General features: G+C 40.2%; 1 protein-coding gene across 2 annotated transcripts in view; it reads right to left on the bottom strand.

The window, feature by feature from the left end:
* tspan4a (tetraspanin 4a) overlaps nucleotides 1-24,309 on the bottom strand; it is a 351,848-nt gene that overhangs the window by 61,686 nt on the left and 265,853 nt on the right. For both annotated transcript variants that reach the window (XM_041789126.1, XM_041789116.1), the window contains one exon: nucleotides 23,108-23,182. In XM_041789126.1, the coding sequence (XP_041645060.1) occupies nucleotides 23,108-23,182 (75 nt within the window). The remainder of the gene's footprint in view (nucleotides 1-23,107; nucleotides 23,183-24,309) is intronic.

Here is a 24,309-nt window from a genome sequence, read left to right as displayed (position 1 = left end):
GCTCTGACCTGATCTGTAACATCATGTAGAGGTGAGAACACTAATGATCCTGGCAGGAGGAGACGTGCTCTGAAATGAGGCGCAGGTTATAATGACGCTGCAGCAGGTCAGAGTCCAAATAACTCACTTTGTTGTAACTTTTTCTTTTCTGGGTGCAATTTTGTTTCTGATTACAAAAGGGTGAAAAAGGGACCATGCAGCACTAAAGAAGGATGGAAATGGCATGAAATGAGCACACTAAAAGAGCATTCAGACAGGGATACATTTATAAGACTGACCTGTTACAGTGCCCATAAAAAGTATTCTCCCCGTGGTAGTTGTTCCCTTTTTATTAGTTTATAAATCAATGTCAGTCAAAGTAATTCGGCCTTTAATTAAAAATCTTTCATGTTAAGGTGAAAACAGATTTCTACAAATTAGTGTTGTAGTACTCTAGAACGGTCTGGGTCTTGAGAGTCTCAAGACCACAGTTTGAATGTATTGGTCTTGTCTCGGTATCAGATAGTGTGGTCTTGAGTACAACACTACTACAAAGTAATGCCAGTTTAATAAAAAAAATATGTAATACAAAATGAGTGCATAAATATTTGCCCCCTTTAAAGTGACTGACTTATGCAACAGAGGTCAAGCCAATTAGTGCTATTACTCTCACAATTAGTGGAATGGGGTCACCTGAGCGCAGTGAATGTGTCTCAAGAATTGAAGTACATCACTTCCAAATTATTATGCAGGTTGGATGTTAGTGTCATAAACATTCAATTTTTTGTTTTCTAATGAAACTCATGGATAGTATTGTGTCTCAGGGCTCTGTGGATCACTGAAATCAATCTCAGATACCTGTGATAATGTGTTTGCCAGGTCAGCCCAATTAAAGGAAAACTACTTAAGAAGGACGTTCCACATTATTAAGCAGGCCACAGGTTTCAGCAATATGGGAAAGAAAATGGATCTCTTTGCTGAAAAGCCTCAAATAGTGCAATTCCTTGAATAAGGTATGAAAACATGAGATAGTTGATGAAAACTTAAGCATGATCATCGTACTGTGAAGAAGTTTGTGCCTGATTCAGAGCACAGACGGGTTCGTGCAGATAAGGGTGTGAAAATGACCTCGGCGAGGTATATAGAGTTTCTGACTGACCACTTTCTTGCATGGTGCAAAAAGAAGAACCGTGCCTTCTGCAGCAAAATTATCTTCATGCATGACAATGCACCATCTCATGCTGCAAAGAATACCTCTGAGTCATTGGCTGCTATGGGCATAAAAGGAAAGAAACTCATGGTGTGGCCCCCATCCTCCCCTGACCTCAACCCTACTGAGAACCTTTGGAGCATCCTCAAGCTAAAGATCTATGAGGGTGGGAGGCAGCTCACATCAAAACAGCAGCTCTGGGAGGATATTCTGACATCCTGCAGAGAAATCAAGCAGAAACTCTCCAAAAACTCACAAGTTCAATGGATGCAAGAATAGTGAAGGTGATATCAAAGAAGGGCTCCTATGTTAACATGGAACTTGGCCTGTTAAGATGTTTTTGATTGAAATAGCTTCGATTTCAGTAAATATGACCTCCTAATGCTGCAAATTCAACAAATGACCATTTGCAGTTCTTTACAACCTATAAAATGTTCTGAAACTCTGTAGTGCATAATAATTTGGAACAGTGCTTTTTGAGATTTTTTAATTTAGGAAAAAACAGTTATCATTAGAAAGTGTTCACTAAAATTTGAATTATGCTCTAATGGTTGATGAAAACAAGAGAAAATGTCATTTGCTAAACAATTTGGACCACGGTGCATAAAGCCAGCTGTTTCTGGAAAGTCCAGTCATTGGTAAATCAGTATTCCTGGCTACCATTACACCATGAAGAAAAAAGGAACCCCTCAAGCAACTCAGAGAAAAAAAGTTATTGAGAAGTATAAGTCAGGAGATGTAACTGATATTACTTTGTAGAAATCTGTGCTTGCTTTTACATTAAAGAGGGTTTATTTTTGTCAAAAAGCCAAATTATATTGACCATGATTGATTTATGAAATAACTAGAATGGCCGTCTGAGGCAGCAGACCCAAACCTAAGCAGCGCCACCGAGGAACTTACGCTCCCATTGATTACTATGGTGTTCAAAATTTCGAAGTCCGAGAAAAACCGAACATGTGCACGGATCATCACCAAAATCTAGTCAATTCTTCCCTGTCACTACCCCAATATTCCCTGAAAGTTTGGTGAAGCTCCGACTTTCTGTTCTCGAGTTATCTTGTACACATACAAACAAAGAAACAAAACGATACGGAACCCTTTACATAACCCCCTGCCGATTTCATCGGCGTGGGTAATAAAAGAGTAAAATTAATACTTTTAATAGGCACTGTAAAAAAACAAGAAACTTGGATTGACCAAAAACCCTTTTCTTCTCCTTTTCAATCATTCCAACTTTCATTCAGGTCTTTGCATGGCTATACAGAGTCCAAAATGTTGAGTGCCATATGGGCAAACATCACAAGAAGAAGGCTTATACAGTTAAAGAGGAGGGAGTGTATTCAATGACAAAGTCTACAAGGATGTGATTAATGCCATTAAAGATGTTGTTCACTAATCCTGGGCTTTAAATGCAGTGTAATGTAAGCATTAATACTGACAGCCCTAAAATAAAGTTATTACCATTATAATTGTTACTAAAAAGTTTCATTAAAAATGGTATGCACCAAAGGCTGCATCAAAACTAATGTTTGGATCTGTTTCTTCAGCACAAAAACAGAAGCAAACAACGGAGAAGAAGCTTTACACCATGGTTAAAAATGACAACATATAACTGTCCCACCCCTATCTGTAGTACAGTTGTCAAAATACTGGTGTGAAGTATGGATGTTTCAATTATAAAAACTACCGAGTAAGTACAGACAGCCTCACAGATCTCCCTGCTGGCTTGACTCACTGCTTCATGACTCCTCATGTTGTGGCTCAGGCATGAATAAGGGTGAAGTGAAGTGAAAAGTTAATTGGCAAAAGAAGACGTTGACAGCCGGAACAAAGCGAAAGATGACAGTAAGATGATGTCAGACAGAGGTGAAAGAGAGTGAAAGAAAAAAGCACAGTAAGAGGTGAAACTGATACAGACCTGCAGTGATTACTCTTGCTCTTTTCCTGCATATTATTCAGTTAATTAGATATAATGCATCGTTTTAGGATTACTTTTCAGTACATCAGTTAGCTTTGACTCACTGCATTATGACCAGGGTTGTCACAATACCAGATTTTTAAAACTTTATTTTAGCACATTAAGAAAATGAATGATACTTGCTTTGATACAATGGCAGCTAAGAAATATCCAGTGTGTCTATAGAAATGAGACAGATGGTAGAAGTTTACCTCAAATTTAAGATGGATTCATTCCTTTATTTCACCTGAATTATGCAATGCCTTTTTAAAGTGTTGCTCCTTTTTGATACTATTCTTTTTCAAGATCAAGTGTAAGACGTTTTAAGACTGTTTAAAAATAAGATAGACTGATGTTTGAGTTTTTGCAGGTGTCTCACACATAAGGCACTCAAAAAGATTTCCAAGGAGGAAACAATCAGTGAGCTAACCGCAGCTGTTTTAAGTCAAATTACAACATTAATGAATCGGGAACAGTCCACGTTGTCCCCGCCTTTTCAGTGATTTGTACACTGCAGAATTTGCACACTACCAAGTGTTTTCCTTTGCATGTTTTTTTTTTCATATGAAGTCTTTGCAGTTGAGGAAGCCAGATTTAATGACAGATGAGTTAGCGGGCATGTCTGCTTCATGAACTGAAGCAATTTGTTGTTTTAACAAATGCTTCTCCTTATTATCACATTAATGTAGTCGAAGAATAGCAGGTCAGTGCTGGTCTTGACTGATCTTGATGGAAAATCCCGTGTCCAGCCAGTCCGAGAAAAAAAGACAAGACCAAGACATTCAAAATGTGGTCTAAAGACCAAGCTGTTCACAAGAACTACAGCACTGATTTCTATAATATACCAGTCTGTGTGCATTGAATGTATGGTTGCAAGATGTGTAAAGGGTGCAAGAATGCTGACTAGACATGACCAGAAGAATAAAAATATGCAAGGATGTGCAGATTGACATGATTTAGATAAGATAAACTTAGATTATTTACATTAATCAGTGGAAATATGCATTTAAGGAGAGGCATTTAAACTCAGAGAGCTTTCTTATTGTATTGGAATTACAGGAAATAATTAATACAACTATGCACATTTCTAGAAGAAAGTGCAAGAAATCCGCTAAATAACACGGGAGGACGTTGTGATCAAATGTAGTCATATGACTAAATTGCGTTATTTTTTTTTTAAATAGTTAAGCTTTCCAGATTAATCTCGAGTGTTAATGCGTTTATATTAACAGGCCTATTTATGTCATAGTTTTTATAGCATTTGATAAATGAACACATTAAAGCCGTTGAGGTCTAGACACTTAGACACGTGTTTGATTTTTATATAGTTGGATAATATATAGAGATTGGATCTCTACTAGAGTGTGTCCTCTATTTACTGCAGCTGTAGGAGATTTTATGTGGTTCAACAGCAGCAGTGAACATGGAGTTCAGTATTGATTGATTTATTATTATCTCTGCTTTAAAACGTTCTCTATCTGAGAACTGTATAGACCGTATCCTGCAAACTAAGGCTGGGTCAGGTGTCATTAAAGTTCTTTTATAACACTGACAAAAAAGCAACCCTTTAGTTCAAAGGCCAATAACACACATTTTCTATTTCTGTGTTCTTCTGAGTCCTTTGTGCTACTTTCAGGAGACAGAAGCTGCTTTTCTTAGATTAAAAGAGCCACGTTTATGGATCTGATTCAGCATAACTAAAGCTCTAAGGTGTATTTTAATACCTGGTACAGCTGTTTTACTGTTCTTAATTTTGTACTTCTATTATGCTGAGATGTCAGTGATCATAAGTGATGCTGGAACACTGTTCTCCTGTTTGTGAGCCCTTTATTTGTTTGTACTGAATGTTATGCAATGTTATATTTATCATGAAAACCTAAAAATGATAATTTTCTTTTCTAAAACCAACAAAAGATAACAATGGCAAAGTATGTAAAACCAGTCTCTTCTTTTGCTCATTGTTGACTACAGTGGTTCATGATGTATGAGAACCATCTACCTTATAGGTTCTCTTCAGTAGCTTTAAAGGAGCTTTGATAATGTGCAGTCCTGTAGTCAACTAATAAAGACGTGGTTGACTGACAGTACACCCGTGCACCGGCCAATCAAGGGGAGAATCAGAATCAGCTTTATTGGCCAAGTTTGCATGTAGGTCTGTGTGCCTTGGAAGTATGGTTGCATGATGTGCAAAGGGTGCAAGGATGCTGACTAGACAAGTCAGTATAAAATATGCAAAGTTAAGGGCAGATTGACATGAGGTAGAAAAGATAATTAACAGCAATGGGTGAAAAACTGCATATTTAGAGAGGCATTTTACCACAGTGAGCTTTCATACATTTTCTAAGGTACAGGCAGAAACCTGTAAATTCCATTTAGGACAACTGTGCCGTGCACCAAAGCACCGTGGGTTTGCTCTGACCAAGGGTGAGGGACCTTGCCTACTGGAAGCGTGTCTAGAGCCCTGTGAAAGGGCACGCAGCCCTGACTGGAGGGCAGAAATCACAGGAGAACTGCAAATTCACGCAGGAATGGTATGTCAACAGTGGACGATTTTACCTTTTGGGGTTAATTTATCATCCTTTCCAGTATAAGCCCATGATATTATTGCTTCTGCCATTGGTGGCATACATTAGGAAGTTAAAAGGTTAATGTCTGCCTAAAGGATCTGTGGTTTTATGTGAAATTCTTTGGCTAAATGTCCTCAAAAAATAACTTTTCCTTGTCAATGGCACCGCTGTAGCTCTCTGACCCACTGACCTCTCGGAGACCCTTCACTCTCGCTGCAGAATGGGACATAATGTTGATATAGTGATGATTTGCGACCAGGAGGCTGTGCATTCTGTTGTATTTTGAAAGAACCAGGTAGTCTATGCTTGTGACTTCCTGTTTGGAGCTTGCTGGTCACCAGGAATTGATGCGGTTTGGCTGTGGCCAGTGCTGAAAATAAATCTGCAGCATTCTTGAATGAAGCAAAGTGAAGTGGCGCTCCAGGGACGCACCGCTGCAGGACTGGAGTGTGGGCAGTGGAACTGCTCTGAGAGACTAGCGAAGGAGCAATTTGCTTGCAGTACAATTTGACTTAAAAATAAACATTAAAAATGCATTTTCCAGCACAATATATTATTCTGCTTGTATTTTATTGTACTAAAATAACAACTAACTTGGAGCTGACCGGTGAGCACCCTCCTTTATTTGTATATTTCTGATCACAGTAATCATTTATTTCCAAATCACTCCAGTTTTTGTTTTATCTTATACTTATAACAATTAGATTTGTCTACTTGTTTCAGCCCCAGGGTCTAACACCCAAAGATAAATTCTTTCCCAGCAGCATGCCAAATTTATTCACCAAGGTGAAGTAAGAATAAGTCTGCAGGTTGGGATGTAAGAAAAACTTTTAGGGACAAGGAGACATCGCTCTCTCTCTCTCTCTCTCTGTGTATTTTTACCTCTGCCAAGGAGGTTATGTGATCGGGTAGGTTTGTTACTTAGTATCTTCCTTAGTTACTTAGTTTTTTAGTTAGTTAGTTAGTTACTGCGGCTGCAGTAAATATCAATGTGTGAGTAGACTAATAACGCATGCATGGAAGGGAAGCCTAAAACAAAACAAAGATGGCCGACACCAGTGTACTATTAGTGCCCCTCACTCTTTTGAATTTAACTGTATTTTTCCAAAAAAGTGTTGATTTACTTCACCATTACTTGGATCAGTGGAGACATATTTCGTGCCTGACTGGACCTGTATGCCGTCAAAGGGCAGCCTGAAGGCTGGCTTGAAGATTTATTGCAAAATCACACCGCCATCTACTGGCCTGGCATGTATACTACATCGTTTTTGGTGTTTCCAGCAGTCTCATGTGAACGGAGATCTGTTTGAAAACGTTGCCGTTTGAACATGGAACTTTTTGGAAATGAAAACGGAAAACAAAGCAAAACGTTGTCGTGTAAACGGGGCCTTAAACAGCCCTGGTCCAACATTTGACCCCGTTACCCCTCTGTAGTTTCAGCCCCTAACCACCATGCTCGTCTTTGCACTCTCTTGCCATTTGACTCCATGAAAAACATATCGTAAGTCATGTTTAAGTTATTTCAAGCACAGAACACGGTGCAGTAAAAAGCGTTCTTATTGACCACCATTCATTTTCAGAGCAAATGTTTTTTTTTACTCAAATGAGGGTGGGTACTCTGAAGAACAGGAAGTGACACTGGACAGCTCTAATGATACACAAATCCTGTTTTTAGTGACTATAATTACCTCCACCATGAGGTTATGTGATCGGGTGGGTTTGTTCATTTGTTCGTTAGTTAGTTTGTTTGTTAGCAACATAACTCAAAAAGTTATACACGGATTTTGACGAAATTTTCAGGAAATGTCAGAAATGGCATAAGAAAGAACTGATTAGATTTTGGGAGTGATCAAGATCACTGCCTGGATCCAGGAATTTTTTTAAAGATTCTGTACTATTGGGAGATAGGACTAATGGCAGAGGTCTGCGCTCTCCGAGTGCTTTTCTACTGTTGTTACTACTTTACACCAGGAGATGGCGGACATGAGTAACTTCAATCCCAGCAGCATTTTTAGGTGTGTTTCTATTCAAAGTTTTGGAGTTTAGAGAGTTTGAAAGACGCACGCCTGGTCGAGGAGACGAGTTGGAGTGTAACAGAGAGAAAGACAGCAAATTGTAGCGAGAATACTCACAATGCTGGGAGGAATAGAGGAATATTCACCCTCTGCCATGACTCCCAGTCGTCCAGTGAGACCATGGGTGAGACTGTCAGTGCATCTGTTAGCACCAGCAGGCAATGCTTCCGCCATGACAATTCACACGTAGTGAAGCTAATGCTTTGCCTCACCATGTTTCCACCCCACCGGGGAGGGAGTAATTGGTGAATTCGATTTTGGGAGTGATCCAGATCACCGACTGGATCCAGGAATTTTTTAAAGGATTTACTATGGGGAGATAGGGCTAATGGCGGAGGTCTGCTCTCTCCGAGTGCTTTTCTAGTCTTGGGATCATAATGGGACTTCATAAAATACATTTGCAGATAGATCTGAAATCACTGGGATCATCAGTACCTCTCTTTAAGTTAAATTTTTTTTTTTTTGGCAGAACCAAAGCCTCGAGGGAAGAACTACAAACACAGGAGGTTTTAAGCTAGATTCAAAGAAGTATCACAAGCTAGGGATTGGTTTCAGAGACAGATTCAAACTGGAATCAACTTCTTGATAAAGTCAGAAGCAGGTCATTGTTCCATAGCTAAAGTTAAAAAAGACAGAAAGATGCAAAAGTTTTCACTCACGCTCTTAATACCAGCCATTTGGATTATTGTAGGCCCCTTTATGTAGAGTCAATGAAAAATCACAGCTTATGCAGAAAGCTGCAGCAAGAATCTTGATTAGAAAAAGAAGATATCAACACATTACTCCTCTGTCTTCTCGTTTCTTTTAGAATTTATTTCAAAGTTCTTTAAACTGTATTTTTATTTTGAAATGTCTTTTACTGTATTGATTTTTATATTCTTTAACTTTTAATGCTTTTATTGCTTTAATTCTACTTTTATTATCGTTTGCTGTCTGCCAGTTGCTTGTGGAGCATGCTGGGCTGCACGTTTCTATGTATGAAAGGTGCTTTAAAGTTGAGTTGATTGGTGGCAAAAACACTTAGAATGGTGGAAGCTGTGATGGCGAGTGAAACAGTGCATCATTCTCACCACCACGTGTGCCAGCCCTTATAGAAAGAGGTGTTACTAATCAACACATGGAGTTTTCCATGTGAGCACATGATTAGAAAAGTTTTCCTCTCAGTGCCTCCTCATCACAGGAGAAGGGTTTCTTTTCAGAGTCCATTTTCTAGTCATGAACTTTGTAAATTAATGCAAATCAAACAAAGTGGAACATACAGCAGAGAGAGAGAGAGAGAGAGAGAGAGAGAGAGAGAAAGACATACAAAGCTCACATTTGTCAGAACTCTGGTTTGTAAAAATAGAAAAAAACTATGAGATGTCGTCTTTAAGTGAAGGTCGCAGCTCTCGCTCATATTATATTTCCTCTTCACTTCTCACTCTAGATATAAAATCCTCTTTTCACACTTCTGCTCCGTTGTTTGTCAAAAGCTGTTCCTCTGAATGCACAGACTAGAAATCTTTAGCAGGAGTAGATAAAGCTAGTCGGGGTGAGATCTGTCAACCACAGCAAGATGGGGGGCTCACTGAGTCTTAAGCCCCTCCAAGAAAAGCCAGAGCCCCCTATAAGCCCCCATCATTCATGATGCAAATATTTATAGAATAAATAACTGTAATGTTGGAGACATGCCTCTGGCTTTCATTTGTATAAAGAATTAAACGGAGTTATACTGTTGAAATAAGTAAAAAGGCTTTGCTGCCTGTCATATAAGCTGGCTCTCAGGTGGTCAGTATGACCAGACAGTTTCTATTTCAACAGTCAAATTATTTCAGAGATTTATAACTACTTTATTTGAATCAGCTGATTCTTCTTTTATTATGGACAGGTGTTGGGGAGGCAGATGATCCACGAGGCTGTGACTGCTACAGAGGGTGATCAATCACCAGTATGAAGGACGCCAACATGGTGGAGACTTCTGCAGTCAATCGAGGGCCCTGAGGTCGATGAGGGGGAGGATTAGGAAGAGGACAGTCTGAGGGAGATGCATCAATACTGTATGTGAAGATATTGAGCTGAATCTAAGCTACTTCTGTCTGTGATGTGTGCCTCTGGCATCATGTTTTGAACGAGGGTTGTTAGTTTTTTTAGTACCATGCATTACACTTGTGCCTCTCAACTGGTGCCCTGAGACACAAGCGAGGGTTTTCAGTGGGTCTTGAATGTGCACCTAAAGAAAGATGTGGCAAAAAGCCTGATGTATGGAAGCCCTAAGCAGACATACTGTACATCTACTTGAACAGACTCTGACTTCTTTGAAAGCATTTTATTTTTGGTGCATTTTCAATATCTGGAGTCATTGTATAACAAAGTTGACTTCACATCACTTCACAAACACTGAGGCCCATAAAATAACAGCAGAATCACTGCATACAAACTAACATTTGAATGGCCGTGGTGGGGGGCACATGGGGACAGATCCAGGAATTTTTTAAAGGACTCTTCAGTATTGGGAGATAGGGCTAATGGCGGAGGTCTGCACTCTCTGAGTGCTTTTCTAGTTTGGATTGTGTTATTTCTTGGTTGTACATGAGTACTTAACTATGCTTTTGTTTTGTTCCTTTATGACAAAATTAATTATGCTTTCAGAAAAACATGCTGATTGAATGGTAATTCAGCTTCATTTCAATTCTATACAGAGGATGAGTGAGTCTCTATCTTCTGTAACATTAATTTGTCATTGCTCACTGCGTGAAAACAATCGGCACCTACAACAACCTCATTGCTCCCTTTAATTCTAAACCCCCAGTGCTGCTGCTGAAATCTAAACAAGAAGCAGAAGAATGACAACTGCAGTGAACATCACAGCCTGACGACACGGAGCATTTTAACGGCGTCTGAGGGCAGACTTTTAATTTTAACCCATCAGTGTCAAAAAAAGAAATCTGGTTCCCTTCAGGGTCTTTGTTGCAAAGAGCGTTTGAAGTCAGAGAAAACTGAAGTCAGTGGCGTATCACAGCAGGTGTCAAACAGGTATTAGATTTGAATGTGGAATCAAAGGCTGCTCAGAGCTCACAGATAGTTTTGTTCGATTGATTGTGTGAACCGAGGGAGCGCATGTGTCATGCGATTAAATATTGATAGTTTGTTTCATTCAGCAGTTGATGGGTATAACTAGGGCAATTATACAGTACAAAAAGGCTACTGTGTGTACATTTGTAGCAACACGACTGATTCTAATGTAATAAGGCTTTTAAATCAGTGCCACAAACATGCAGCTTCTCAGCTATTGATCTGGTTTTGTCCCAGTCCTATCAATAGAGTTACACAACAGCTTTATATGCTCCTCAGGGGTAACCTATCAAGGATTTAGAGCAGGGATAGCCAATTACCTCTCGTCTTTGCTTTCTATTGAGTGTCAGCATTTTCGATTGGTTGGTTTCATTCCATGTTCACCCCATTACTTATGCTTTCTGAGCGACCTTTCTAACGTCCCTGCAGGCTGCGTGTCGAGTAGATTAATAACCATGAATGACAACTTCTATTATCACAAATGATGCAGCCAGCAGTGGAGGGGTATCCAAATCCTTACTTATATACAGTGCCTATGAAACTTATTTAACCCCTTAAATGTTTTCAATCATGATCAATATAACTTGGCTTTTTGACAGAAAAAAAGAGAAAAAATCTTTAATGTCAAAAAAGAAAAACCCTTTCCTACAAAGTAAAGTCATTTAAATGATAATATGTAAGGTAAAATCAGTGACTGCATAAATAGTCACCCCTTTAAAGAGACTGACCAAATTCAACAGAGGTCCAGTCACTGGTTCATATGTATTCATGGCTACCATTACACCATGTACACAAAAGAACACTCAAAGCAACTCAGAGAAAAGGTTATTGGAAAGTGTAAGTCAAGGGATGGATACAAAACATTTCCAAGGCTCTGAACATCCCCCAGAGTTCAGTTAAATCCATCATCAAGAAACAGAAGGAATATGTCACATGTGTAAATCTGCCTAGATCAGGCCGTCCTCACAAACTGAGTGAGCGTGCAAGAAGGAGACTAGTGAGAGAGGCCACCAAGACACCTATGACTACTCTGAAGGAGTTCCAAGCTTCAGCAGCTGAGATGGGAGAGACTCTGCAGACAACAACTGTTGGCTGGGTTCTTCACCAGTCAGAGCTTTATGGGAAAGTGGTTGAAGGAAATTCAGATTCAATCTGGACTAGAGTTCACCAAAAAGCATGTGGGAGACTCCATTGCCAAGAGGAAGAAAGTTCTTTGATCTGATGAGACCAAATGGAGCTTTATGGCCATCAGACAAAACGCCAAACACTGCACATCACCACAAACACACCATACCACTGTAAAGCACGGTGGTGGTAGCATCATGCTGTTGGGATGCTTCTCAGCAGCCGGCCCTGGAAGGCTTGTTAAAGTAGAGGTAAAAATGAATGTGCAAAATATTTAGAGGCATCTGGCTGCAGACCTTGAGCAAACCTCTACACTGGGGCGTTCAGCTGGAGACCTGCACGCTGGGGCAGACCTCTGCGCTGGGGCATGACGTACATTGCCCGAGCCGTGGACCTCTACGCTGGGGTGTGAAGTATATTGCCGCGATGAATTTTCTGCACTGGCTGCTTGCCCACTGGCTCACCCTAAATCTAACCACTTGGGTTTTAATGCCTAAACCGAACAACTCAGGTTTTAATGCCTAAACCGAACAACTCAGGTTTTAATGCCTAAACCGAACAACTCGGGTTTTAATGCCTAAACCGAACAACTCAGGTTTTAATGCCTAAACCGAACAACTCGGGTTTTAATGCCTAAACCGAACAACTCGGGTTTTAATAGCATAGACCCATACGCTAGGGGTCAGGGTCTGCTACTACAAGGCCCAGCATAGGGGTCGGGGTCTGCTACTGCACGGCCCAGCGTAGACCCATACACTGGGGCTACCCCTACGCCCCAGCATAGGGGTCGGGGTCTGCTGTTGCATGCCCCAATGTAGACCTGTACGCTGGGGTGATGCTGAGGTCTAATAAGCACAGCGGTGTAGTCATGCTAACAACAGCTAACCAGCTTCACGCCCCAGCGTAGAGGTCTCCAGCTGAACACCCCAGCATAGAGGTTTTTTCAAGGACTGCAGCCAGACCCTCTTGAAAATATTGGAAAATCCTGAAGGACAGTCTTAGAGGGGAAAAGGAATGTGCAAAATATTGGAAAATCCTGGAGGACAGTCTTATTCAGTCTGCAAGAGAACTATGGCTTTGGAGGAGATTTATTTTCCAACAAGACAATGAGCCGAAACATACAGAGAAAACTACACAGAAATGGTTAAACAGTTTTTCCGTATGTCCAGAATATGAACATACAAGGAGAGCTGGAACTAAAGAAAGGAATTTGGCACTACAAAAAAATAAAAAATAAAAAAAATTAGTGCATCAAAATCAATTGTACTTCTGATCACTGACATGGCCCAGACTGTATTTATTGATTTTTTTTTTTTTTATCTAGATCATTTTATATGGGAAATATGGTGTTTTGTGATTTTTTACCATAAAAAATAACAGTGGCATTGTATACAATAACTGGCATAAAAAGGGTGTAAAATTTAATTTTTTTTTTTTTTTTTTTTTTTTTTTAGTGGTCAGGTTGAAGTTGTTGAAGAGATTTGAAGCAGTGAAAATAAAAAAACAAAAGTTGAAAAATGATTATTTTATTAACACTTATCTGCATGTCCAATTTCTGGACATACTGGCCTCAGCTATGTTTAAAATTACAAAGGACTGAGTGTTAAAGACAACAAGGTGAATGTTCTGAAGTGGCCAAGTCAAAGCCCAGACATTAGTCCAATAGAAAACTTGTGGCTAGACTAAGATTAGTATTTAGATGTTTGAGCCTGACTGAGACCTATCCACACAGACTCAGAGCTGCGGTTGCAGCCAAAGGTGACTCTACTTAATACTGACTCGAAGGGGGTGAATATTTATGCAGACACTTATTTTACATTACATCTTCTTTTTTTAGTTGATTTTTCTTTGTAGAAATCTGTTTTCACTTTGGCATTCAAGCCAAATTATATCAATCATGATTGTTTTATAAAAATTAATTAAAGGGTAAAACATCCAAGGGGATCATTACTTTCATAGGCACTAAGACAACTTCCACTGCTCCACCACCACTCTTTCTGACATAATCATTAGAAAGTAAACATTACAAATGTATATAAAGACAAGATTGATTTTTTTTCTTACACATTTAACCCAATATAGCTGGTGGTCTGCTGCAGTTTTTCTCTGTTTATGTTTGTCTGACGCGCTAATTCTCCCTAGAGGGGACGAGAAAGCCGAGCAGACATGGCTGTAAACCCACACAGAGATAGCATAAAACACCCATGCATCAATTTTCAATATCACACCACTGAGTCAGACTCATTTTTATTCACTTTGACACTTTGGGTCTCAGTGGTTCCCCTGACGTTAACCCCATAGGACCTTTTCATCATCCAAAGGAACTAACAAAGTGAAACAAACGGTGACCGTTTCAGACGCATGGAAGATGTGTGAGCTGTTTGAAGTTGCTTCCAGCTGCGTCACAGAGCTTTTTATCAGGTCTAAAGCAGGTGTAATAAACTGGACCGCTGAGCGTGACCATCCCTGGAGCCCGAGAAAGAGTTCATCAACATGCACCTACTGCTGCACTCTGTTTAAGTTATGGTGTCTTCAGGGCTCTGCAAACTGGAGAATTGGCAGCAGCTTTTATGCTCCAAACAGTTAGACCGCTTCAAGAAAGTAACCATGGTGACGGAGGAGGGGAAATCAGCAGGCCCTGATAAACAGAGATAAACTAGAGCATGTAAAAACCTGGGGACAGTGGAATAAAGTCAAGTAAAAAGAGCAATACCAGAAAGGATGGCACATAATCTTTGTCCAGAAAAAAACAAGTGCATGGCGTTTTAGAGTTTGTTTAAGGCAATTTCCCCCTAAAATAACCCAAAGTACAAACACTGGAGGAACTTTAAGCTCAGAAACGGTTCCTCCAAAACATTAAAGCAGCTCCTAAAAATATTTCCATAACAGAGAAAAGACAGAACTGACATGACATTTCTTTATTTCTCCTGATGCAGATACGTAGATATACAAACTATTCACAAACTTCTACACTGAAGTAAAATCCTACACTAATTAAAATAATAGGTAAATTGTGTTGCACCTCAAATAAACCTATATATAATTAAAGGCAAAAATATGTCTTAACCTGTAAAAGAACAAAAAAATGTGCAAAAAAGTTACAGCTAAGCCTAACAGTGTTTTATAGAGTAAAAATAAAGATCTGAATATGAACAAGCTCTTGTAGGTATGTTTTCTAGTATAAGTGTGTGTAATGATTGTATGGTTGCAAGATATGCAAAAAGTGCAAGAATGCTGACTAGACATGATCTAGGATAAGCTAAGATGATTAAAGAAATGTGCAGTTGAAGTGAGGCATTTTACCACAGTGAGGGTTCTTACAGACTTAGAGAAACAGAAGTGCAGTAAGACACAGTGCAGGACACTCTAAGCAGAGCTAACGTGTGACTGTTGATTTTAGAGTAATTCTTCTGACAATGTGACTGTTGATTGGTCATCAGAATAACTCTGTGACTGTTGACTGGTCATCAGAGTGACTCTGTGACTTTTGATTGGTCAGAGTGACTCTGTGACTGTTAATTGGTCATCAGAGTGACTCTGTGACTGTTGATTGTTATTAGAGTGATTCTGTGATTGTTGATTGGTCATTTGAGTGATACTGTGACTGTTGGTTGGTCATCAGAGTGACTCTGTGACAGCTGATTGGTCAGAGTGACTCTGTGACTGTTGATTGGTCGGAGTGATTCTGTGACTGTTGGTTGGTCATCAGAGTGACTCTGTGACTGTTGAGTGGTAATCAGAGTAACTCTGTGACTGTTGATTGTGAGAGTGACTCTATGACTGTTGGGTGGTCATGATAGTAACTCTGTGACTGTTGAGTGGTCAACAGAGTGACTCTGTGACAGCTGATTGTTCAGAGTAACTCCGTGACTGTTGAGTGGTCATCAGAGTAACTCTGTGACTGTTGATTGTGAGAGTGACTCTGTGACAGCTGATTGTTCAGAGTAACTCCGTGACTGTTGATTGGTCATCAGAGTAACTCTGTGACTGTCAAATTGCCATCAAAGTAAATTTGTAACTGTTGTTTGGTCAAAGTGAATCCATGACTGTTGATTGGTCATCACAGTAAGTCTGTGACTGCTGATTGGCCATCACAGTTACTCTCTTTCTTAACCCTGGACCAATACAAGTCATGGATGGAGGGGAAGTCAGTCCCTTTAACTTAAAGAACAGTTATGTTATTATCAAGTACTCATGTTTGTGCTTGGTATACTTGACTAGGCAAAAGTAAATACTTGTGCTTGTCTGTAAAAATGTGGAATTGTTTTGTGGAATACTTTTACAAAATCAACACTGTTGTACATGGCTGTTTTTGTGTGGGGTTTTTTGTGTCCATTTCTCACATGAACCTCTCTCTTGATCTTGTGATCTCTTGCACTCCACTGTGCTGCATTTTAGAAATGGACCCAGAGAGCAAGTCCATGTGCCATTGGTCGTAACAAATGTGACGCTGCATGTGTAATTTCAACATCACATCTAAGGGCAATTTAGATTAACCAGTTAACTTAACAGGCATGTGTTTGCACTGTAGTAGGAAGCCAGAGTATCCAGAGGAAGCCCATGCATCCACAGGGAGAACATGCAAACCCGAAAGAGAATGGCTTTGTTCAACTGGGATTCAAAGCCGCAACCTTGCTACACCACCATGCAGCCCAAAATACCATTTAAATATGGGAGATATTGGGCCATAATGAATGTTGAAGGAAAGCTACTGTGAAAAAGTTAAGAAAAGTCTTTAAAATGGTCAGTGATGTAAGATATTCCAGCTATTCAACACTCCAACAGTGACCAAACTCAAACAGTTACAGAGTAAACAAGTCCCATGCTGTTTAAAAAATATCAGCTGCGGTGCTGGTAATGGCGACCTATTCTTTACTGTGAGATCTCCCCTGGTGCACCCACTCTGCAGATCATCTACCATCCCTAACTTTCTACTCCGAGTAACCTCCTGGGTGGACAAAACTGAATAATTCAGAGGCTGAATAATGGGGTGTATTGAACATTAGGGAACACATGTTTTAGAGGAAGGTGAGGCGTGACAAAGGAAAACAGTCATTAAAAGCCAAACAGAAGAGAGCTGATTGGCTCACAGCCCAGTCCAGATTTCTCATTGGGTTCCTCCACTAAAGACAAACTTTGAAGGGAGCACATTAGGCTATCACACAATCACCTAAAAAACAACAATAACCTGCAGATTAAAGCCTGCACAACGTCGAAGCAACTCCAAGGTCTGTGGATGTGAATCTAATTCAGACACAGAGAGGGGAAGTATCGGAGTAGGTAGTTATTTACAGAAATGTACAAAGGCATTAGAGCCAGAGTTGGCCTTGGCGTAAGTCTTCAGGGATAATGTTCTCTGTCCCAAAACATGAATAATGGAATACTAGTGGTTTTGAAATTACCAGTGATTTATGACTGGCTCTGTGCTTGTAGTCCTGCCAAGCATGCAGTAGTCATTAAAGGCCTCTAGTGGGCGCACACTACACATTACATTATCCTGAGAAAACCTGGGGAATTTTCTTGTTAAGAAGATTTTAATGTATCTACTTTGTGGGAAATTAAGTCACTAGCATATGGCCCAGTGGTTAGGTCACTTCCTGTTTGTAGAGGCTGTTGTTCTCCAGGGAGGTTACCCTGACCTGTGGCTTCTTCTCTGCACGGTGTTTCCCATCCACTCTCTAAATACTGTCCCATCTCAAATAAAGCCGTAAAATGTCTTAAAATAATTATTAATAAAAATAATCAAGGGTGCAGATTAGCTAGTAGTAAGGTTGCTCCCTGTGTGCCAGTGGCTCCTTTCCCTCATGACATTCTCCACTCTTTCTTCCTTTTTCCGATGCCATCCACCTCTTTCCTCTGTCAATGAAGATATGAAGTAGGAGGAAAGTCTAGAAAGCCTTGAGGAAAGTCTCGGTGTGCCATGGGAAGTGGTACAACCATGCTTGGATACTTTGACTAAACATATAAATGACACTAGGTTTGTCCAGATCAGCATTTTTAGCCTCCGATCCCGATCCAGTTTTTTAATAAAGAATATCTGCCGATACCAAGTCCCGATCCGATACTTATAATTACCTAGATTAGAGTTGTAATTGTTACTACTAGATATCTCGAAGTTATTTCGTTTAACTCAGTACAGCCAATATTGTTGTAAAAAACATGAAATCACACCTCTGCCCAGAATGGTGTAATAGCTCTGTTTCACTTTAATTATCTGTCAAAAAATTTACATATTCACTTAGTGCAGTGTTTAGTATTCAATCAATCAAAATCCACTTAAAGTGGTCAGCTGAATGACCTGAGCAGTCAAAAAAGTGAACTCAACCTCAGATTCACTTAGAGGTGGTGTAGCAGAGTCAATAGTCACAATAACATATGAATTCAATAAATGAATTTTAAATATTATAATTCACTTAGAAGTTAACTTGACTCCATTAGTCACAACAAAAACTGAACTCAAAAAACGAATTAAAAACATCTAAACTCCACGTTAAAGTGCTGTAAACAGTTTAACTTGAGTAGGACCAAAAACATATGAATCATACAGATTCAAAACAACAATCCTGATTCAAATGTAGCAGCTTAATCTGAGACATGAACCAAAACATTATCACTGGAATAAAACCCATATACAAGGCACTCTTGTAATTTCAGTGCAGTTTCTAAAGTGCAGCTAGAGCTGCTACATCACTCCCCCTCCCCTCACTTTTTTTCTCAGAGACTCAGCAGTGACATGGGGCAAACATCTGAGCTCTAAATGTCTGTAGTGAAGCTCGGGGCAGTGAAGTTGCTTTTCTCTAGTATGCTATCACATATTTTGTTGTACAGCTCCGGTAAAGCAGTGTCAGTAATGGCGGGGCATAGCGTGGGTCCAAATTCTTCACCACAGAGATGGGCTGGTTGTCCAAAGCGATGAACTCGACCACCTTTTCTGTTATCTTTCTTGCCTTATCGCTCTCTCGAGGGTACTTGTCTTTCCTCTTAAAGTCCAGAGTGTGTATCTTCAGTGAAGCTGCCTGTTGCTATAGTGAAGTCTCCATATTCCGCTGCATGTTTTGATCGAAGATGACGGATCAAATCTGTAGTGTTAATCGAAGCTCTGCTGCTATGACCTCATGAGACGGTCATGTTACAGATGCTCTAAGTGGCCATTGGACTGTTTTCACTCTTAAGTTTGAAGTATTTCCACACTGCTGATATTTTCAACACATGAAAGCTAATGTTGCTACTGCTGTTGTGTTGTTACTGGCGCATTTACGGCCTGTCGTAAATTATGCTCCATTTACTGCAACTGACGAAAATGATCTGCTGGGCTGATCAGATCAAATTGCCAATCATTGCTAATTAAAAATGCTAAGTATCGGCCCTGATGTGATACATGTGATCGGGATCGGCACACCCCTGAATGACACTATACAGATAATGGTATTTTCTGATCCTGTTTATGATGGGCAGAAATCTTCAGAAGGACTGTATTCAGTCATTGACAGCCTTCTTTTATAACTTGGCAGATAAAGTAGGATAGATGCTTATCTAAAATAAAACAGACCTGTTCTCCTTCCAGAGACACATACCTGCACTGTTGGAATCCAGCTCTTCAAACATGGAAAACTCCCCAACATTTAGTCAATAATTAACCAGTTATATAATTACTGAGAAAAAACTCCAAGGCTGTCTCTAAAACCCCAGACAAGCAGATCCTTGGAAACAGGAGGCTTTGACTTCCTGATGAGAGCTCGATGCAGAGTTTGTTTTTACAGTCTAAATAGCCATGCTGTGAAAATGAAGGCATTTTAATTGTTTTAAAGAGAGTGCCTTGGAGTTTTTCCCTTGTTCATTCTATTACATGAGTCCCATACCAAACAGCACCTCAAACGCACTTTTTATTCAGTCCAGGAAACTCTCATTTCCAACCAGTTATATAAGCTCTCCATCCATATGCTCTCAAATATCCCCAGGCTGTAGATTCTGAAGATTTGCTGTTTGCTTTTGTATCTATTTAAAAAACAAAAGCAGGAATATAAGTCGCACTGGCATGTAAGATTCAGTCTGTTTTTGGCAATCTCCCAGAGGTGAAAAGGTTAAAAACTATCTTCCTGTTTGATGATATGCATCACATTCTCTCCAGTCCACAATGTACAGCTTCTACGTGGAGTTTGCACTCTTATAAGCTACCAGGACAGTAGCTTACACTGTGTTCCACATTATTGTGCAAATTAGATCTTAATGTCATATTCAATTTTTTGTTTTCAAATGAAACTCATGGATGGTGTTGTGTCTCAGGCTCTGTGAATCACTGAAATTAATCTCAGACACCTGGATAATCAGTTTGCCAGGTGAGCCCAATTAAAGGAAAACTACTTAAGAAGGACGTTCCACATTATCAACATTATTGGGAAAGAAAAAGGATCTCTGCTGCTGAAAAGCCTCAAATAGTGTAATGCCTTGGACAAGGTATAAAAACATCAGATATTTCAGGAAAACTTAAGCATGATCATCATACTGTGAAGACATTTGTGGCTGATTCAGAGCACAGATGGGTTTGTGCAGATAGACATAATGAGGAAGGTTTCTGCCAGACGAATTCATGGGATTAAGAGAGCAGCTGCTAAAATGCCAAAGCAGCAAACAGGTATTTGAAGCTGCTGGTGCCTCTGGAGTCCCACCAACCTCAAGGTGTAGGATCCTCAAGAGGCTTGCAGTCATGCATAAACCTACTATTCAGCCCCCCCCCACAATGCTTACAAGCACAAACAGTTGCAGTGGGCCCAGAAATACATGAAGATTTTCAATCAGTCTTGTTTACTGTTGAGTGCCGTGCAACCCTGGATGGTCCAGATGGAGGAGTAGTGGATGGTTGGTGGATGGCCACCATGTCCCAACAAGGCTGTGACGTCAGCAAGGATGTGGTGGAGTCATATTTTGGTCCAGAATCATGGGGAGAGAACTGGGTGACCCCTTTAGGGTCCCTGAAGGTGTGAAAATGACCTTGGCAAAGTATAGAGAGTTTCTGACTGACCACTTTCTTCCATGGTACAAAAAGAAGAACCGTGCCTTCCGTAGCAAAATTATCTCAATGCATGGCAATGCACCATCTCATGCTGCAAGGAATAGCTCTGATTTGTTTCACACATCCATCTGGAAACCCTTTCATAGACATTGTTTGGAAAGGGCAGAGCCTTTAAATAAAAACTCAGAGGGTGATTGGATGAATGTTCTGTCTGTCACATCTTTACGGGCCAACCAGAGCAACAAAACACGTGACGTGACATCCACTGCTCTCAAAAATACTGCCCCTCGACGCTGATTGGACCTATCACTTTCTAACAGGGCCCAATCTGTTCAGATGGCAGCTTTACGAGATGGATTCGAAAGTGAGAAACACAGAAACAGGCATATCCATCTGCTTTGCAAGGTTATTATAAGGCTGAAAGATGATAGAAATGAGAAAAGTGACAGGGGCTGAATACTTTCTTAATGTGATGTATAACTGAAGCAGTGAGTGCCACCATGCAGCACAGGAGCATCAATTGCTAGCAGTTCTAGAGTTGCTAAAGTTAGCCATATTCTATTTGCTACCTTCACTGTGATCCATCCTGTATCAGCAGTGCTTGATTTTGACTATTTTTTGGGTGCTTCCTAACCTTGCAAAGCAGATGGATCCGCCCATTTCTGTGTTTCTCACTGGCGAATCCTTCTGCAAAGCTCCAGTTTGAGCAGTTTGTTATTCTTTCAACGTAGAAATGCCATCAAGTTCTGATAAAACTGGTGCTTTAGCAGCATCCACGCTAATCTCTTCCACCATAACTGCACCGGCCTCTTGTCGCTGCTTGCTTACGTCACGACTCTGCCGGGCCTGAAAGTACTGCTCCTTGTTGCTGATTGGTCCTATCACTTTCTAACCAGGCCCAAACTGCTCAAACGTGAGCTCTGCGAAATGGATTCACCAGTGAGAAACACGGAAACGGGCGGATCCATCTGCTTTGCAAGGTTAGCCAAAAACAGCATTTTCTCTTCCTCCACTTCATTATCTAAACAATGAATCAGTTACTGCAACAGATAATCACCCAAATCCACACTAATTTTGATCCTAAGTGGCAGCCCTTAACCAAATTTGAAATTATAATTTAATTAGACTTTGAAAAAAGGATAAAGCATGAAATAATACAAAAGCAGCTTGTTGTTCACTGCTGCTGATTAAACATAACTTGATTAAAATACCACAATTCTTGCAATGGAATTTTAATTTAATATTGCAAAGCATTCAGGCTCTTTTTTATGAAATAATTCAACTGTATAAGGAGCCATGATGTAAATGGAGGCAGGCGTAGCTCTCTATTAAAAGATAACATGAACATAATTTTGGAGAGCTTTCAGGCATTTTCCGCAGGAGGTACTTGGACCGTGATTAACATTTTTTCAGTCATTCATAACATCAACACAGACTTAAAGAATGTAATTCCCTGCAGTGCTTAAGTAATCTCACTAATTCTCAAAGTCCAACTAATACCCCTTTATGAATATATTTTTATATTTAACAGAAAAAAACAGGACTGTCAAAGCATTCAGTCCTCTTATTGGGTTGATATTTAACAAATGCCAAAAATTCATTATTCTGATGCCCAAACAAACAGGAAATCCAGCCCTCAAAACATTCATTAAGATGAAGCTGGATGGAATTTAACATGCTTTATTAAAACCTGAGCCGAAATGTTAAGGGATTACATATTCATATTAGGAGAGGGCCTACTCATCCCCTACTTCCTTCTTGCTCGACTTGTTTATTTACGAGGGAAATCATCCAAAATGGATGAGCTGAGATAAATTGAGATTTATTAACAAGGAGAGGAAATTGTGGACAGATTATATTTTTTCCGGTCGCAGCCTTGAGATGTTTTCCTAAAGATGTGTGCGTGCAGGAAGCGGAGCACAATCAGTTTCATTAAACCAATATTCATGAAGAATGTCAGCTGCCATACCGTCAACAAACAGCACTGCATGTAGGAATGTCAAATAACCTGGCTGCTCAGAGGCATCATTTCAGGCGTCTATCTGGAGCATCAGCAATCTGCATGAGGCACTTTTTCATAGCAGAAGAATCGCAGAATACATCATGATGAGGGCAATCAGAGTGTCTTACCTCGTCTTGGTAGATGAAGAAAAGCATGATGGACAGAATCTCCAGGAAGAAGATGAGCAGGAGGAGGATGAAGAACTGCCGAGACACAAAGGAGAGAGGAGTTATTTAGCATAGAATTTATCACAGGAGAGGAGGAAGACCACACGGAGGAAAAATCTGTCTGTGAGGAGCAAATGAAGCTTAAATTGAAGGAGGTGAAAAAGTCAGCTGACAGCACAGAGTGTGAGGCGCTGAAAGGAAAAAAAAGTAAGAAAAGTAAGAAAGAAAATGCCATAAAGTGTCAAGGAGAAAGATTTGGGGAAGTGGTGGCGATCGAAGCGCTGTAGATCGTTCAGCCTCGATATTTCTAACTGACAGGTCAAGAGAGCAGAGAGAGAGGAGGCGGCGGCACAATCACGGCCAGGCAGGACACACCGGCAGGAGTGATATACCGCTTTTTTTTCCTCCATCTACTTCTGAATTTGTAAAAGAAGCCACATTTTATTCCTCTACATTCGCCACCCACCCCCTCCTCTCTCCAGGCGGCCGGGTATGAGCTGCGTGATGGGTGATACATCTTCTTCCTGTGAGCCCATGTGAGCGCTTAAAACAGTTACGAACTCATCCATCATGACTCCTGTGTCTCACACGTGGAAGCGACTGTCTGATCCAAGGAAGTGGGACATATTTTGAGAGGCATGATGGGACAGCGTTTGAGAGGGTCACACAAAGATCTCCATGAAATGACTCTAGATTATCAAATGTTGACAAATACATCTGCTCAGCTCAAGGCCGTGCTGCTTTCTGGTAAAGTAGCCTTTAGCTACGCTGTAGAACAGATATGTCTGTGGGTCAGTCCATCACTCTGAGGTAATGTCTCAGCAGATTGTGAATGGGCTGCCATATGGTGAGAAATAGTAAAAGGTGGTTCAATCTTTTACATCTTCCTCTTTGGTACTCTGCTACACGATTTTAAGACACATTTTATAAAAGATTTTCCTCCCTGAGTGATCGAGGCGGTGACCCAGAGGCTTATCTCAACTATTTCTCCAAATATTATTAAGCATGTGGTGTCAATCATGTCAGAACCTCCACAATCTCAAATATCAAGCTTCAGTCCACCTCTGATGGACCATGATAAGACAAGTAGACCTGGTAGCATCCCCAACTGGATATTAGGCCCAAACATTTTGTTTTCCTTGATTTTTGCTGTAACTATAACT

This window comes from Cheilinus undulatus, linkage group 1 (genome assembly GCF_018320785.1).
Source record: "Cheilinus undulatus linkage group 1, ASM1832078v1, whole genome shotgun sequence".
NCBI lineage: Eukaryota > Metazoa > Chordata > Actinopteri > Labriformes > Labridae > Cheilinus > Cheilinus undulatus.
The sequence above is the reverse complement of the archived record's forward strand: the minus strand, read 5'-3'. Positions and strand labels throughout refer to the sequence as shown.